Source organism: Acanthaster planci, linkage group LG10, assembly GCF_054643075.1.
Source record: "Acanthaster planci isolate LZ-2023a linkage group LG10, COTS_SCS, whole genome shotgun sequence".
Classification (NCBI taxonomy): domain Eukaryota; kingdom Metazoa; phylum Echinodermata; class Asteroidea; order Valvatida; family Acanthasteridae; genus Acanthaster; species Acanthaster planci.
The window spans coordinates 2,638,539-2,654,393 of record NC_141786.1 but is presented as its reverse complement, the minus strand read 5'-3'; the positions used below and the strand labels follow the sequence as shown (position 1 = coordinate 2,654,393).

Genomic DNA, 15,855 nt, shown 5'->3' with positions numbered 1-15,855 from the left:
TTGAAATCAGGTAATGCGTGCACGTGGTTGTATTTTTTTCTTAAGAACGATTCAGGTTCTGTTCCAGAATACTTAAGCCGCTGGGCTGTAATGGAGGTACAACTTCTATTAAATAGAAAGTTATACAGCCGATACAGCGGAGAGTAGTCCTCGCACAACCCACTATAGATTGTGAGCCTGTACAGTTAATCTGTGAATCATCACGAGACGTAGACAACACCAAGTCTGACCAACCAGATAATCCAGGGAAGTCTCGTTCATATTATGTACAAACTCGATACATTTTTGTTTAGCTATCCTGACCACTGCTGATCAGTGATATGGTTAGTAGTTCATCGCTATCGTTTTCTCAGCCCGGAGCTGAATGTAAACGACGGCTGTTTGGAACTAAACCCTGACATCCCCGGACCCTGAAACAGTCTCAGGAGTTGTTTGCTGGCTGGCGGTGTTCGGTGGGGATTTTTGTGGGCAAGGTTTGTGGGAAGGGTGTTCGGGCTAAGATTTCGACACGTGTTTTATTTCGTCATTATTTGAGCCTGGTGATTAATCTCTTCGTCGTTTCAAAGCTGCTGGACATGCAATGTGTCCATCGGTATTGTATCAGGTTTTTTTTGGGGGGGTGGTGGTATTGTTATGTTTTATCTTATTTTTAATTTTCTTTTATTTATTTATTTCTTGATGTATTTATCTATTCATTTATTGAGAGGGGCAAATGGTGAATTTGGTTATAACGTTTAAGTGACTGTTTTTCTTCTCAGCACCGATGAATCTTCAATTCTGCAATAACAATTTGTGCTTTCAGGCTTGAAGAAGCAGAAAAAAAACACTGAAATATATTTACTATGTATTTCTTATAGGCCGAATAACGTTTTATATTGCAAGCACAAATTGTACATTTGCCCCAGTATTGCATTTTAAAAGACATAAATATCCTGAAGTTAAATTTTCACGCGTAAAATATGGAGACTGTAACGCATGTTCGTATACCTTGTGCTTGTGCCGCTCCTATTTATGAAGAGCGCCCTCAAGTGTTTACCATAAAGAGGTTATACCTTCCAAGATGGCAGAATAAACCAGGTGAGCTCGATAGAATGTTTCTGTCTATAACCCACTCAGTACATCACAGAGACTATACAAGTTATTTGAATGCCGTTGTTATATTTTATTTGTTTATTTATTTCGGTTTAAAATCTAATACAATACTTCAAAAAATCACCAATTAGCATTATGATTATCATCTCTTTTATAAACGATTTTTTTCTCATTTACCTCAAAAGCAGAAAACTTGAATGCTGTGAGGGAATATCTAATCGGTACTTTTACTTCTTGAAGCTTTTTACACTATAAATCATTAAAATTCTGGGAAAATCAAAACACTTTTGAAGCCTATCGTTAGGGTCGTTTTAGACTAGTTAGTTGTACAATGTGCAGTGAGCATTTGACCCCCTTTTTGGAGAAAGCTCGTTATTCTCACCAAGGAACTTTTCGATGATCACATTGATGACCCCGCAAGGATGGAAGTTGTGTGTTTGCAAGGACGTAAAGTCAGAGATTATAGACGAAATCAATTGGAAAGTACGAGTTTTTGGAAGACACTCCTAGAAATGCGTCACCATACAGTGATACGCAAAGGGAAGGAACGCTGCCAACTGCATTGAGATGATGCCGGTTTCCAGAATTCTCTAATCATCGATGTCATCAAAGAATACCGCTTTTAATAAATACATGTATGGTGTCATATCATCCTGACAGTTGATATACCTACATTTGATATGACTGCTTACCAGTTAGGTACAGTTCAATAAACATCTGAAGTTACTGTAGTTGCTTAGTTTGTATTTTTGTTTATGAAAACGTGTATGAGATGTGTGACTGTATACGGTACCAACTTGAAAATCCATCATAAAATACCGTTGATGGTTCTCCCGTCAAATTATGAGGCAAAAATAAAAAGAAACAGGATAGAGGGATGGTTATTCCTTGTGGGGAATATCCTTTGTTCTCGTGTGCACACACACACAAGTGTGTATTTGCCTGCAACTGGGGACCCCCTATTGTTCCTCTTTTGTTTGTACTTTAACTTTTTTTACAAGACCACCCATATGTTTTGTACACAGTTGTCAATCGGGGACCCTCTGTCAATCGGGGACCTTATTGTCCTCTATTGTTCAGGGTCCTCAATTGAATGCAGAAACAAACTCTCAAGCACCCCCGCAAATTTATCTAAAATGATGATGTCATTTAGATCGCCCCCCCCTGGCTTCTTGACCTTGGTTGGTTGTGGACCAATCGCAAATGTTCATGCTTGCATTATGGATTGAGGTTGTACGGTTGGCCTCAGGTTAGGGCTTCGCCTAAACTGTTTTGAATTCATATAGATACATTCTTTGTAAGCCTCACACATTGGCCTGACAACCACCATTCGGTGTTTCCTTGCCTGCTTGGCAAATTACCGCACCCATGTGCCTGATATTCATTGGAACAAGCTCCGGTTCAAACTGGGACTCTTCAACTGTATGATACGATTCAGTGTCGACTTAACGTCGCTGCCATAAACATTGTCCGACATGGTTTACTACGAGTGATTCACAATAGTGCGCCACCAAGAGTCTGCAACGGGTTAGCCAATCACAATGCCCGAATTCTGTCGATCCAATGCGCGTTCGGAAAGAGTCGACAAATTTCGCGCGTTGTGATTGGCCAACGCGTTGCAGACTCATGGGGGCGCACTATCGTGAATCGCCCGTATTCACAGCGCTCACGCACGCGGGAGCGTTCGACATGAAATAATGGAGCAGTCGTACGTATACCTGCAGAGACGTAGTATGATTTCATCCAAACGGGCTTCCACTGGATACTTTCAACGACGTTTGTTTTTAATTTATCGGACATGAAGGAGAACTTCAACGCGTGGTTTGACGCCGGTCGCAATCTGTATTAAGTTTTTACTCTATAGATTGTTTAAATAATAACTAAATATCATAAAAAGTAAAGTTGTGATTTACCAATGTGGCCGATCTTTACGGGAATATCTAGTCAAGCGGTATGTACGTTGACTTCTGAATGCTTTTCGCAGAATAAATTATTAAATTTGTGTAGGTAACATGAAAAACTCTGGTATCGTTGATGGAGTTGTAGTCAGCAGTAGCCTACAGTGTGTGGTGAGCCTTTGACCCAATTTTTTTTAGAAGTGTCGTGATCCTCATCAAGAAACATTTCGATGACTTTTATGACTCCACAAGGATGGAAGCGGTAATGGGGAGGTTTTGCACGCGAACAGGTACGCGTGCGCATGCGTTTATAGCTATCCGTATCTGTTAACCGATCTACTCATTGTTCCGCGAGAGTCTATTCCCGACAATGGAAAATCACCTTGAAAACGACTTATGTACACTGATATTTTCGTATTCGAAAGATTTTGAAACCCTACAAAACCGACCCGAATATGGTAGCGATTCATTCACTTCTCACTCTGATTGCGAATACATGAAGGATTTGACATTTTACTACGCGTGACCTTCTTGTTCATTAGTGTTGGGAGTGAAATATCCGTGCCGTGTGTAACGTTTAGTGGATACTGAAACCATACAAACTGGTGTGAAACCTCATGCCAATGATTGTTCGACGAATCGAAAGGAAGATAAAACTTATAAGGAAGGCAGTAAACAGTTTTGGAAAACAAAAATGTATTTGTTTTCGCTGATGACGTCATCACTGTAGGCTGTCTTGTCTTGACCAAAACGTGTGGGAACAACTTGGTACAGAACCGGTACGTTCGAAGGTTCGGTTCAAGTGCACGCCACATTAGTAGCAAGTCGTATTTCTAGAAGCAAAAGCGCTTGATGTATTGTTCCTTAATATAGCAATGCCTTTGAGTTAAATTTTGGGGTTGATAAATTTTATTTTGAAGAAAACAGCCGTCAGCACAGTGTTGCTCCGCGGTAATCCCATACGTACCCGCAAACTCTTATACGGATGCAAATGCTAACACGAACATCTATAATTTCTAACCATGGACGTCGTCAAATAATACCGATAAATAAATATGGTGTCATATCACTATTGGTGTTTGATATAATTTGTAATGTTTTATATGACCGCTGATCGCATGAGACCAGTCCAATAGACATTGCAAATTACGGGGTTGACTATTTCATTTTTTTGTTGATGAAATGGGTCTGAGATCTGTGACTGTAAACTTCGATATCCATCATAAAATACCGTTGATGGTTTTCCCGTCAAAACAAAATGAGTAAAAAATAAAACGAACAAAAACACAAACACAGGCTGTTTCGCTAATGGTTTCAGTGCATCTACAATACCCGCCTGTCTAATTACTTACTTGGTTTCAACCGAATCAGCACCTGACAAGTACTTCGCAAAATAAAATGCTTCAAAGTTTGCACCTTTAATTCCATGTCACGCAAAACGTAATGGCGATTTTTTTACCTTCACCGGCTGCTTTATTGAGTGTTTATTCAATATGAAATCCGTCAAATCGATAGCAGCGCGTAAGTCTCTTGCTGTGGACACATTTTTTTTCATAAATTCTATATAGAAAAAGTGCTTCTTTAATCTCACGTCATGTGACACCTGATAACGTAACAGTGACATTTTTTACCCTTCGGGCTGCTTCACTACGGTGAGGTCTCACTGAATATGAACTCACTTCACATCGATAGCACTGCTTAGGTCTCTGGCTCTGCTAAAACGTGTACGGAACTGGAGAAAACTGTATTTTTAATCTCATGTAATGTGATTTGTGTATGAAACGAATTTATTTTGGGGGGGGGGGGGTTATATGATTCCAGTAACTGAAATCCTCAACCGAAGATGGACTAAATATGCACGTAATATGAAGTTAGTCAGATGTGTTTGAGTCTGTGACTTAAAAAAAGGTGTACAAAACTTTTGTAGATGAGTCAAACGTTTTGTTCATCAGCGTTCTTTATAATGCCGCTGAACTCCTATTTCTATATTGTTTGGCCCTCATTTATTGACGAGAGAACCACCGACGACATTTTATGACAGGTGTCCCAATATCAACTTTTCACAGTTAAAGATCTCACGTTTTCATAAACAGTCAACCAAATAGTCAACCGTGGTAAGCGTATGTTTATTTAATCCGACTCATCCGAACAGCGGTCACAGAAACCATAAACAAATTAAGTCAAGTACCAATGATGGTATGGCACCATATTTTGCCACTGGTACCACGAAGTAGCGCAATGTACCGCTACAGATACACGGATTTAAAGTTCAACACGCTCTATCTCATTGTATTATTCACTTTTTAGCATAATTTTCGTTCACGGAGAAATCCCAGCTCTATACTACTTAGATGTGGTTTTCTTTAGAGAAAAAAAGGTCGATTCTCGAAGACCCCTAACGCAAAAGAATTGTGTCTGTTTGTGAAAACAAGCAAGTGAATATTCCGAGTAACGTGAGACACAAACCTTGGTGACAGTTCGTAAAAACGAAAAGGTGGAGATTCCGAGTTATGTGCGCGCACAAACACATTGGTGTCAGTTCTTGAAGCCGGAAAGGTGGAAATTAAGGGTTTGTGCGCGCGCCGGCACATTTGTGTCAGTTCATGAAAATGCAAATCTGGAGATTCGGATTTATCTCAATCTAACTACCCGTGGTAAAGAAACAAAAACAGACCCAAGTTATTTGTGCTGCTAATGCGTAACGATATAGTGACAGGTGCAAACAGCCCAAGTAGCCGGAAATGCCACTAAATCAAAACAACAAATTGCCTAGAAACTTGGATAGAAGGATACCCCTTGAATGTCCACGCATATACACATTTTAAACTAGTGTAAGGAAAGCACACCCGGAGATTCGAGTAACAGCGGCCCAATTCCAGCAACAATGTTCAAAACAAAAGGGAGTTCTCTCTTTAGTCATTTTTTAGAATTATTTTCCCATTTTTCGGGGTCACCTCTGGATCCACGCCTGCTTTATTTTGTCCCTTTTCTCTTATTTCTTGTATTTTCTCCTCATACTTGGACGGGAGATTCATCAATGTTAACCTTTGGCAGTCAAAGATCTAACACATGCTTTCATCTACAGAAAACGAAATAATCAACTGTCCAAAGTTACTACGTTTATATAAAACGTAAACAAATAATATCAAAGATAATATGACACTGTAGTTTCATTGACCCATAGTCTTTGATGACATTAAAGTCAACCCTTTAAAAAAATATTTAACACGATTTAATACTCAAATTCCTTTATATAACATTTGTCTCGTCCGATCAGCGGTCATATAACACGCAGGCAAGTTATATCAACATCAATGATAATATGACACCACATTTATTTACCAATATTCCTTGGCGACATCGACGATTCTAAACTTTTGGAAACCGCCATGGTCTCCATATTGTCGGCAGGGTTTCTTTGCTTTGTGTATTACTGTATAATGGTGCAAAGTTACAGGACTATCTTCCTAATAAAACTGATCTTTTCATTGATTCCCACAACAATCATTCACTTTAGTCCCCCCAAACACATAACCGCTTCAATCTTTGCGGGTCATCGATGGGGTCATCGAAATGTTCCTCGATGAGGATCACGATCCCCCACCCAAGGAGGGGGCAAATGCTGACTACACACTAGTCTGAAACAAGTCCAATGTCAGTGTGATTTTAATTTTCAAGAAGGATTGACTAGCTTTTCCCTCAAACTATTCAACAATTCTACGTTCCAGGTAAATGAGGAACATTTGTTGAAAAAAAGGACTGACGACCGTATTACTGGTTACAAGAAATAATGATCCAGAAATGTAACCATTTTCAATGAGATATTAGCCTATAATTACCCGGTTGAGCAGAATCACCTATTAAAATGTGTTGCAGCGCCTTTGCCGATTTTCTGGTGTGGAATAAAAGCTTCATCAAGAGATTAATTGAATATAATAATGGTAACGTAGCATTTCTTCTACAGAGTTTTGCTGGTTTGATTACTGCTTTTTTTGTTTTTGCTACGGTTATCTGAAACAGGATGTTGTTTTTAAACTCAAGGCATAAACAACATAAAATAAAACGCTTATTTAGACAACATAATTATTAATTACGTAACTTTAAATAGCTTAGGACTATGTTTAGTAAAATTACTATTCAAAGAATTAAAATATCTCGGGTATATTCCTAGTTTTAACTTAAATCTGTAGGCCAAGCGCAACTGGGCACACATGTCATCACTGTTTTTCGCAGAGAGATGAAAGTCTCACCTGATAGTACAACCCATTTTTTTGAGAAAATCGCATTGTAAATTGATATTTTTTTCTCTAGTGCTTATTTTCCCAGTATTTAGCATTCCTTTGACTCAACCATTGATACTCCTTGGGAGAGGGGATCTTAGACGACACAAAACTGCAAAATATTTTTTATAAAAGTCGATTAAAATTGTTTATGTTTGTAAACAAACACGATTATCTGTTATAGAAAACTCCTGCTAAAACACGAGTTGCTGTTTATACTTAAAAAACACCTCCGGGAAGCAAAATACGCTTTTGCCATAGTGCGCGCCATTTGTTATATTTGTAAATTTCTCGGGACAAATCAGTCTCTTAGTGAAAACTGCAAAACAAGTTTTGACCTTTATTGCTGAGGCTTTACCTATGGAAGACAACTTCGTCTCTTTGTGAAAACAGACAATGCGGTTCAGTTGAATTTTGCCCCACTGAAATTATGGTGATTCGGATGATTTCACTCAAACATGATTATATAAGTTGGCATCCCATCATCTAGTTGAACTTAAATCGTAGATTTTTGGCCAATTTGTCTCTTCTTGAAAGCGGTGAAGATATGAAAAAGTTAAACACATAGGCAATTTACATGTTGGTTAACAATTTGCAAACAATGAAAAAACACTGGAATCTATGCCGCAACTCCCTTCCCACAAAGCCTTCACAACCACCCCCCCTCCGATCTCCACTGGATACTGCCACCCAGCCAGCAGCTCCCGCGACTGTTTCAGAGTCTGGGACTAGTTTGAAACAGCTGTTGTTTACCTTCAGCGGCTGACAAAGACAGCGATTGATTACCAACCAAAACAGAAGCGGCATGATGCGCTAAACTAAAAGGATTTGAGTTTGTACACACTTGAATGAGACTTCCCTGTGGTGTCAGGTTCTCAGGGTTGGTGTGGTCTCTGTATGAGTCCGTGGATATGGAGGGATCCCACAATATGACGCTTTCAGCGTCGATCTTCGCAATTCCGCGTTTGAAAACGAGGCTGTATGTGTTAGCTTCAATTCTTAATACGATCAGACGATGGAAAATAAGGAGTCAAGACACAAAATACACAAAGGTATGTTAAAACTAAGACTTTCCAGGCTTTAACTTTTTGCGGAAGAGTCTTTCAGGATGACTCAACACGTAAAATTTAGAAGAAAAACTAACGACAATATTGACCGCGAACTAACGTACCTGTGATGGTTGTGTATCTTGTGCAGTGGGCGTGGTTTAAACTGAAGACCTACGAGGGTGCACCCTGGTAATTAGGCCCTAAAGATGTCCGCCGAGCTCATTAATAAAAGTTATACACTTCAAAATATTCTATATTAGAGAGTCATGAGAGCCATGAAATTGAGTAATTGGAGAAATATGGCACTGAATCCCTGGCCCGGACTCTGGGCTTCAAATTCTGAGTAATTTGGATGCAGTTGGGTCCGAAAATGGCACTATTTGGCCGTTTACTTGTAGTGGTGCACCCCTATGGGCGCGTATTTGCGTATTTCATATTTGGTATAGTGCAACCTTAGTGTGGTTCCCTGACCACATATTTCCCAGACGTCTCTGTACATAATCTTGACGAGAGTTGTCGGAATTATTGGGTCTGATTTCCAAAGCAACATAAACGTTCGTCACGCGATCGCGAATACGCCGTGTTTTTATTTTTGTCACATGACGTACGGCCATATGAAAGTGCAGATGTGCGCGGGGATCGTCGAGCGATGAGAGGTAAGGATGGTAGAAAAAAAGTACAATAATAATAGGTTAAATTCTCCAAAATCCACAAGAGCCCGGATGTTCTATACAGGTAGAAGTTCATTAAGGGGTATGCCTGAAATAATAGGGCGCATAAGCACGACACATACAACTTTACAAGCCACGTTGCCAATGATGAGCCACAATACATCCAAATAGAACTTGAGCATGTTATTATTATTGGCCTATTAATTATTTTATTCATGCCAACAATGTACACCACAAAGGGCTGGGCACATCCAGTTGTGTGAGATTAAAAATATAAAAAAACTATATAAATAGGCATTTGTGTATGCATAATGATACAATGTAAATGTGCACATTTATGCAAATACATTGTTAATGTTAAAAGAAATGGGTAAAAAACACCCTGACATTTAAGAATTGTTAAAAACGACAATAATTTAAAAAAAAAACAATAATTAATCATTGAAAAGGATCCCAATATCAAAGACAACAGATATACAAGTAACAAAACAATAACCAGTGATAACTGACTATAACAAATAAGTGTAGCCCCACTAGTGTGGCACGGACTCTCACTCCAGATCCATCCTTACTGGTGTGGCACGGACTCTCACTCCCGATCCATCCTTACTGGTGTGGCACGGACTCTCACTCCCGATCCATCCTTCAGTAAGGATGGATCGGGAATGAGAGTCCGTGCCACACTAGTGGGGCTAAAATAAGTGATACTTCCCAGAACACGATATGAGTTTAAACAAGTATGTGAATACATGTACATGTAAACTAACAACGAGGGGATAGAGAGAAGCGTGATTAACTGTGAAGTAACTCAAATTTTATTGTTGTAGCGATACCTTGATACTTAATTAATTAAAAAATGTATGGATTCTAGCCGAAAGAGATGCGTGTGTTGGCAGTATGCTACAGTTGATTAATTTGGTTAGAATACACTTGTTTTCAGCAACGTTTAAAAAGCTGAAAAGGGCTGGAAGACGATAGCATTATGAACGTATTCAGGGAGGTTAGACCATAAACAAGGAAACAGATGAAAACAAGATAAGGGTAAAGGTTGAGTTCTGGCCTGAAGATGATTAAAGCTAATTACGTCTGAATGCCTACAGTTTACCATTACTCTATGACTACACAATTCACATTTGACAAGATTAAAGAAACATTTGGATACATAAGACCACACCGCAAAATTACGTTGATTGGATAAAGTGGGCCAGTTGAGAGTATCCAGTCTTTCTACATATGACATAACCCCACGTTTCTGACCCAAGACAAACCGAGTGGCCCGACGCTGGATATTTTCTAGACGATCTTGTTTTTTGGTTATGTGGCAACCAGGCGGGAACACCATACTCTAGGATAGGAAGTACAAGGGCCTTATAAAGGCACAGTTTGGCAGGGACTGAGGACTGTTGACAGGTAAAATATCTCCCTTCCTTTTTTTACAGTTTGCACGACAGAATCACTAAAAATCAGAAATTTCACACGATTTTATGGTGTGTCCGGACCCAAGTGGACACTTTATAGGGCTGAGTCAATTTGAATAATTCACTATTCAACCTTCAGTTTGATCGAATATTTGCCTATCTACCGGCAGATTGTTGATAAACAAACCATATACAAAATCACTTACAGTAACACACATAATGTACTTTATAATCAATAAATAGCTTCTTATGTCTAGGAGTATCTCCAGCAACGATTTGGCAAGATCTACGAGACGAACAAGACTTACAGCCCTGTCGAAAATTTTCATTCCTTTTAAATTGTTTCATGAATAAGTTACTTTTAAAATCGTAAGTTTTTTGATGCTTTTCATTTGAACCTTCGTGAAACAAGCCTCCATAGTGCAATGACGATCAATTGAATATTCGGATATTCGGCACAACCCTAACACTTCATGTTTAAAAACAATCTATTTTGTAGAGATAACCCGTGAAATGCTATGGTGCATCGTATACCATGTACTCCTACAAACATTATACTCTGCAATGCAGACATCGTGTCTTGAAATCGCACCCCTAAAAATTATTTGAGATTCATTTCCTCACAGGAACTTGGCTACCCGATATCACACTTTGCTGTGGTTACATAATACAAAAACAGATATTGATATTCCCTTCTTTTAATTTTACGATGCGGCCATACCTCATCTTCATATTTTCAACCTTTTTTTTTTTTTTTTTCTACAAATGACGCTACAGGACACACCCCTCAATGGCATGGTTTGCGTATATAAACACTAGTGAACCAATTCAGTCAATCCCGGACAAATCTTGTTGGGCTTCCAACCCCCAGACCCCTTTAAATGTTATGTGCGGTCTGCGCTCCGACTGGACATGATCACATTGACCGGAGGAATGGAGGAAGGGGGCTGGAGAGCTTATGGGCCTATATGGCTATTGCCAAGTGTCCCGACAAGTTTGTCCAGGATTAGAATTAGTAGTAGTTGGTACGGGTACTTCCAGAACAGGAAGGTTTATACAAACCTTAGGCCTATAGGCCATGATAGCAATGTACAAACTAGCATACATAAATGCTGTGTTGGCTGTTTCGATTGTGCCAACTTACTCTGCCATCAAGGTATTTGTGCAACAAAATTTCATTCATTCCTGCTTGTTGAGGTTAGATGTGTGCCGGGGAGGTCGATGTATGTATGTACATGTCTCATTAAAATGATGAAATTCATTCATTTTGCCCGTCCATGCCACAAAACATCAGTAGCAGCTCTGTCATTCGTCAGCAGCATGGCAACTCGACCAATGGCAGCATACACGTAGCTCCTATCTTCAACTTGTCTCCAGATGTAGATGAAAGCTGAGATAAGATTGGCCCTGGGAATAGAAAATTTGTCCAAAACTCTGTAGTGTTTGTGACAGCATTGGTTTTGTGCCTGCAGGTGGTGGTGGTGTTATTTAAACCTCTGATTTCATAAACATGGGGTCTGGGTCATCTCAAGTCATTGATGGCGATCCGTCTGGCTCTAGTGAAGTCAAATACGCCGTCCAACGGACCTGGGACCAGCTTGACCAGTCAGCCAGCCAGAGGTTGAAGGGAGACAAGAGGCAGGTCAGCCAGAGGTCGGGGTGGAAGAGCATCCCTGTCTTTGTGTCGTCACGGTTTAAAGATTTCCATGCGGAGAGAGAAGTCCTTATGAAACAGGTGAGGCTCTATACAGACCTTGTAAAATTTGGCTAACTTTCTATTTCAAACTTCAGTCAGCATAAATTTGCTGCAGACTATCAACTACCACGTTGAGAGTCTTTCATGTTAAAATAAATTAAAATACATGTACAAGTTTCTTCCTCAATGGGCTATGTATTAAAGAGAATAATATTGATTGAAGTGATTGTAAGAGCAAATGTAATGCAGAAAGTAAATGTAGAGACCAAACGCCATAATTTTGTCTGCAACAAATTACATGTAGTTTATTTTACCAATAAACTGATCTTGTATTAAATGAAAGTCCGTTTTTATGAACTGCATATAATCTTCATTGTCCCAAGTTTTTGGAACACTCAGAACCCAGTATTGAGATTGCTGCTATTTTCCTCAGAAATGAAAGACAGCTTATTTAGGCTGACATACACATTGAGCACCCAGCTTTTTCACTTTCCCAAAATGCTCTTGAGAAAAAACCACTGATGTTCCTAGATACCAAGCCAGACTTTTGCCCAGTATTTAGGTAGGCCTACAAGTTGAATGTGAACAAGGATCTCTTGTGAGAACTGTCCGGACTGTATCAGAAAGGCCCTATTTTTTACATTTTCCTTTCTGGAAATGCTCAGGTTTTCCCAGATCTTCGTGCTTGGTGCGAGTCCAGGAGGCTGCACCTGGTGGAGTGTGACCTTCGTTGGGTAAGACTTAGTGCTATCCCAGAGTCCTTTTTTGCTAAGACACATCCTCAGTCCTTCAAAGAAAATCCTCCAACTGTGTTTGTTTAAAAACTGGATCCTCAAAAATCCTCCATTTCTTAAATGTTTTCCTTGGAGGGATGAGTGTTGCCTTTAATCCTTCAAAATTCCTAGCAATTCCTGTCCTGATGTTGAGACTGTTTGAATACCATCCTTGAGCACTGCAATGGATTTCAGATATAATCTCGGCCAAAATTGGAGTGCCGTGGCCTTGTGGTTCAGAGCGTCAGATTCGTAGTCGGCGGGTACAGCCGCAGGTTGCGGGTTCGAATCCAGCCTAGGGTCATGGTGGGTATGCCCTTTGGCAAGGCACTTTGTCACTCCTTGCCTCTGTCCACCCGGGAGTAATTGGGTACCTGTGAGGGCGTCAAGCCATTGTGGGAACTGCCCAAAGACGTGTCCATTATTGTGTGTGTGAACCACTTGTGGGAGTGGCTTAATATAAATCCTCCCCCATCCTTTTCCCACTTGAAAATCGTTATCGGGTATCTTTTCCTGATGGTCTTTTGTGCATCTCGTCTCCACAGGGCGTCCCAAAGGACACTGATTTGGGGGAAACGCTGTGTCTCTGTCTTCAGGAGATTGATCGACATTGCCATGACAACATCATGCCGTTCTTTCTCAATCTTACAAGGTAGGCATAAACCTCAGGCACCCTAGAGGCCAGTAAGCATGAAATGGGAAATGAGCATCACCCAGAATCTCACTGTTTTGAAGACCTTTACATTTCCGTTCATTTAATTGGTTTATCCATGACAACTGATTATGCCACCCTGTGATTTAATTAAACTTCCATTTAATAGAAGATTCCAGACTACTGTATACTGCCAGGGTTAACAAAAAAAAAAGAAACCAAAAGCTCAAAGTTCATATCAAGCATTTGCTAATTTCATTTTTGATTCCTATCTGTTTATTGATAGCGAGCGCTGTGGATGGATCCCTTCCTTTGATGATGTTCCTGACACCGTGGTACAGGAGTATCGCTCCGCACACGGCCTCTCAGCAACCGAGATAGAGATACTACACAGAGCTTACCGCACCGACAACCCCAACTGTAAGTTGCGATGCAGCTGGTCATGGACCTCAAAATAACAGCCCACATCGGTGGCTTTCTAGATCTCGGGTTTCAATGTCCCTCTATTTGCTTTCAATGTTATGAAGTTACAAGTCAAGGCTCTTCAGCTTAACTCCCTTCTCTGCTACGTAAGTACCTATTTGTCTCGCAGGTTAAGCCTTTAAGATTTGGTCCTTTACTGTGGCTTGAGATTAAAATCCAAATCAAGTCATGATTGGGAAATACCCTCTCATCCTAGAATAGAAAGGAGGGTTATTATAACTTCCTCTGAACTCAATTCATTGCATTCCAAGCTTCCAACTGTAATGCTACAATGTGCCTTCTGTCCATATCTTTTATCCTCGTCTCTTAATTTCTCTGTACTGTTTCTGTTGGCTTGAGTGGTCCCAGACAGGCCCAGCGGACGGTGAATTGTGTTTTTATAAAATGCTGTATACAGTGTGATGTTTGGGTTGGTTTTACACATGGAACATGTTGATAGGTCCAGTGTATTGTTGATGCTTGGCCACTAAGATCAGGTTTTTGTCCTGATTTGCAAACTGAAGATTACTAACCTGGAATGCTCACTGAATTCTTCACCGCAGCCATGTTCATGATACGCAAGTCGGGGTTCTTAGAATCCCTTCCGAGGGAATTCCGAGACGACTTCATCGATCCGAACCCCATCGCTGTACACAAGCTCACGGCACTCCAGAAAATGATGAAAGCACGACTGGTGAATCTTCTATCTGTCTCTCTTCCCTGGCTACAATAGTTTTCTACGCTGAGACGTGTAAAGTTTTGCCAAGATTAACCCTAACCCCCCAAGGGTTGCTGGCCCTAACCTTCCCCATTCACACAAAGTTAAACACCCATAGGGGACTTCGTGCACAGAGGCTGTTGGACTTTGTTTTTCTGAGGTATGCCAAACCCAATGCAAAAGCCAGCTGTTATGGACCTACCAGACCTATCCCCACAGAACTAAACACTTTACAACTGTTTAATTCTGTGTGGTTGGGGAAGGTTAGGGTTAAAGTGAAAGAATAAGAGATGACCACAAAGAAAGATTCTGGTTGAAAAGTACTCCCCGCTGTTATCAGTTTTGTAGACATTTTACCTGGACAAAGTCTTCAAGACAGACAATTTTCCTCTGTTAATGCAAGTTAAATGGAAATAAGTGGACATAAAGTTGATGGTTAATGAGTGGAACCCATCGTCAAAGAGGTATTAATAATTAATCAGAAAAACCAGCAACAAAAAAAACAAACATGATCGAGGACAGATTATCCACGGATTATCTAGTCCTGCATTCCAGGATTTTGGAGTTGAGCCCATGATGATGGCATTACACTTTCCTATGGAGCCATTGGAGGCCCATGGTCTGTCGACCACCACTGAAATGCACATACATTTTTCAAAAAAAATTAGGGTCATTAGTAGAGGGTGTTACTGCAATACGGCATTTCACGATAGTGCGCCACCAAGAGTTTGCAACGCGTTGGCCAATCACTATACGTGAAATGTGTCAACCCTCTCCAAACGCCCATTGCCGGTCGACAAGCCCAGACATGTCAACCCGTTCAAATGTGCATTGCACACAGTAACGACCGCGTTACAAACTCTTTGGTTGCACACTATTGTGAAACAGCCGTAATGGACTGGCACTCCACCAGGGTTGATATACAGTGCCAGATATGTCGTTATTCAGGGGAATCGTGTACACTGGTATGACTGCGAATACGACGGCGTAGATGATCGCGGCAAGATTCAACTCAAGGGGCTCGGCAAAACCTTCTGTAAACCGGTGAGTTAATCTCAGAATGCCAAGGACTCGTCAAAAATGAGAATGTGACTGTGGGTAAGATTATAAAAAGTGTACTTGATACTTGACACAGCTGCACTTGAA

The 15,855-nt window shown here is 40.4% G+C and overlaps 1 protein-coding gene across 4 annotated transcripts in view; it reads left to right on the top strand.

The window, feature by feature from the left end:
* The first annotated feature begins 1,053 nt into the window (after positions 1 to 1,053).
* LOC110984331 (telomerase protein component 1-like) overlaps positions 1,054 to 15,855 on the top strand; it is a 31,511-nt gene continuing 16,709 nt past the window's right edge. For 2 of the 4 annotated variants that reach the window (XM_087142289.1, XM_022244387.2), the window contains exons 1-7: positions 8,826 to 8,975; positions 11,881 to 12,143; positions 12,770 to 12,838; positions 13,423 to 13,529; positions 13,816 to 13,949; positions 14,555 to 14,685; positions 15,658 to 15,753. In XM_087142289.1, coding sequence (XP_086998415.1) covers positions 11,919 to 12,143; positions 12,770 to 12,838; positions 13,423 to 13,529; positions 13,816 to 13,949; positions 14,555 to 14,685; positions 15,658 to 15,753 — 762 coding nt within the window. In that variant the 5' untranslated portion in view covers positions 8,826 to 8,975; positions 11,881 to 11,918. Of the gene's footprint in view, positions 1,078 to 8,825; positions 8,976 to 10,378; positions 10,401 to 11,880; positions 12,144 to 12,769; positions 12,839 to 13,422; positions 13,530 to 13,815; positions 13,950 to 14,554; positions 14,686 to 15,657; positions 15,754 to 15,855 lie in introns of those variants that run through there. The other 2 variants (XM_087142288.1, XM_087142287.1) reach the window with 2 other exon arrangements.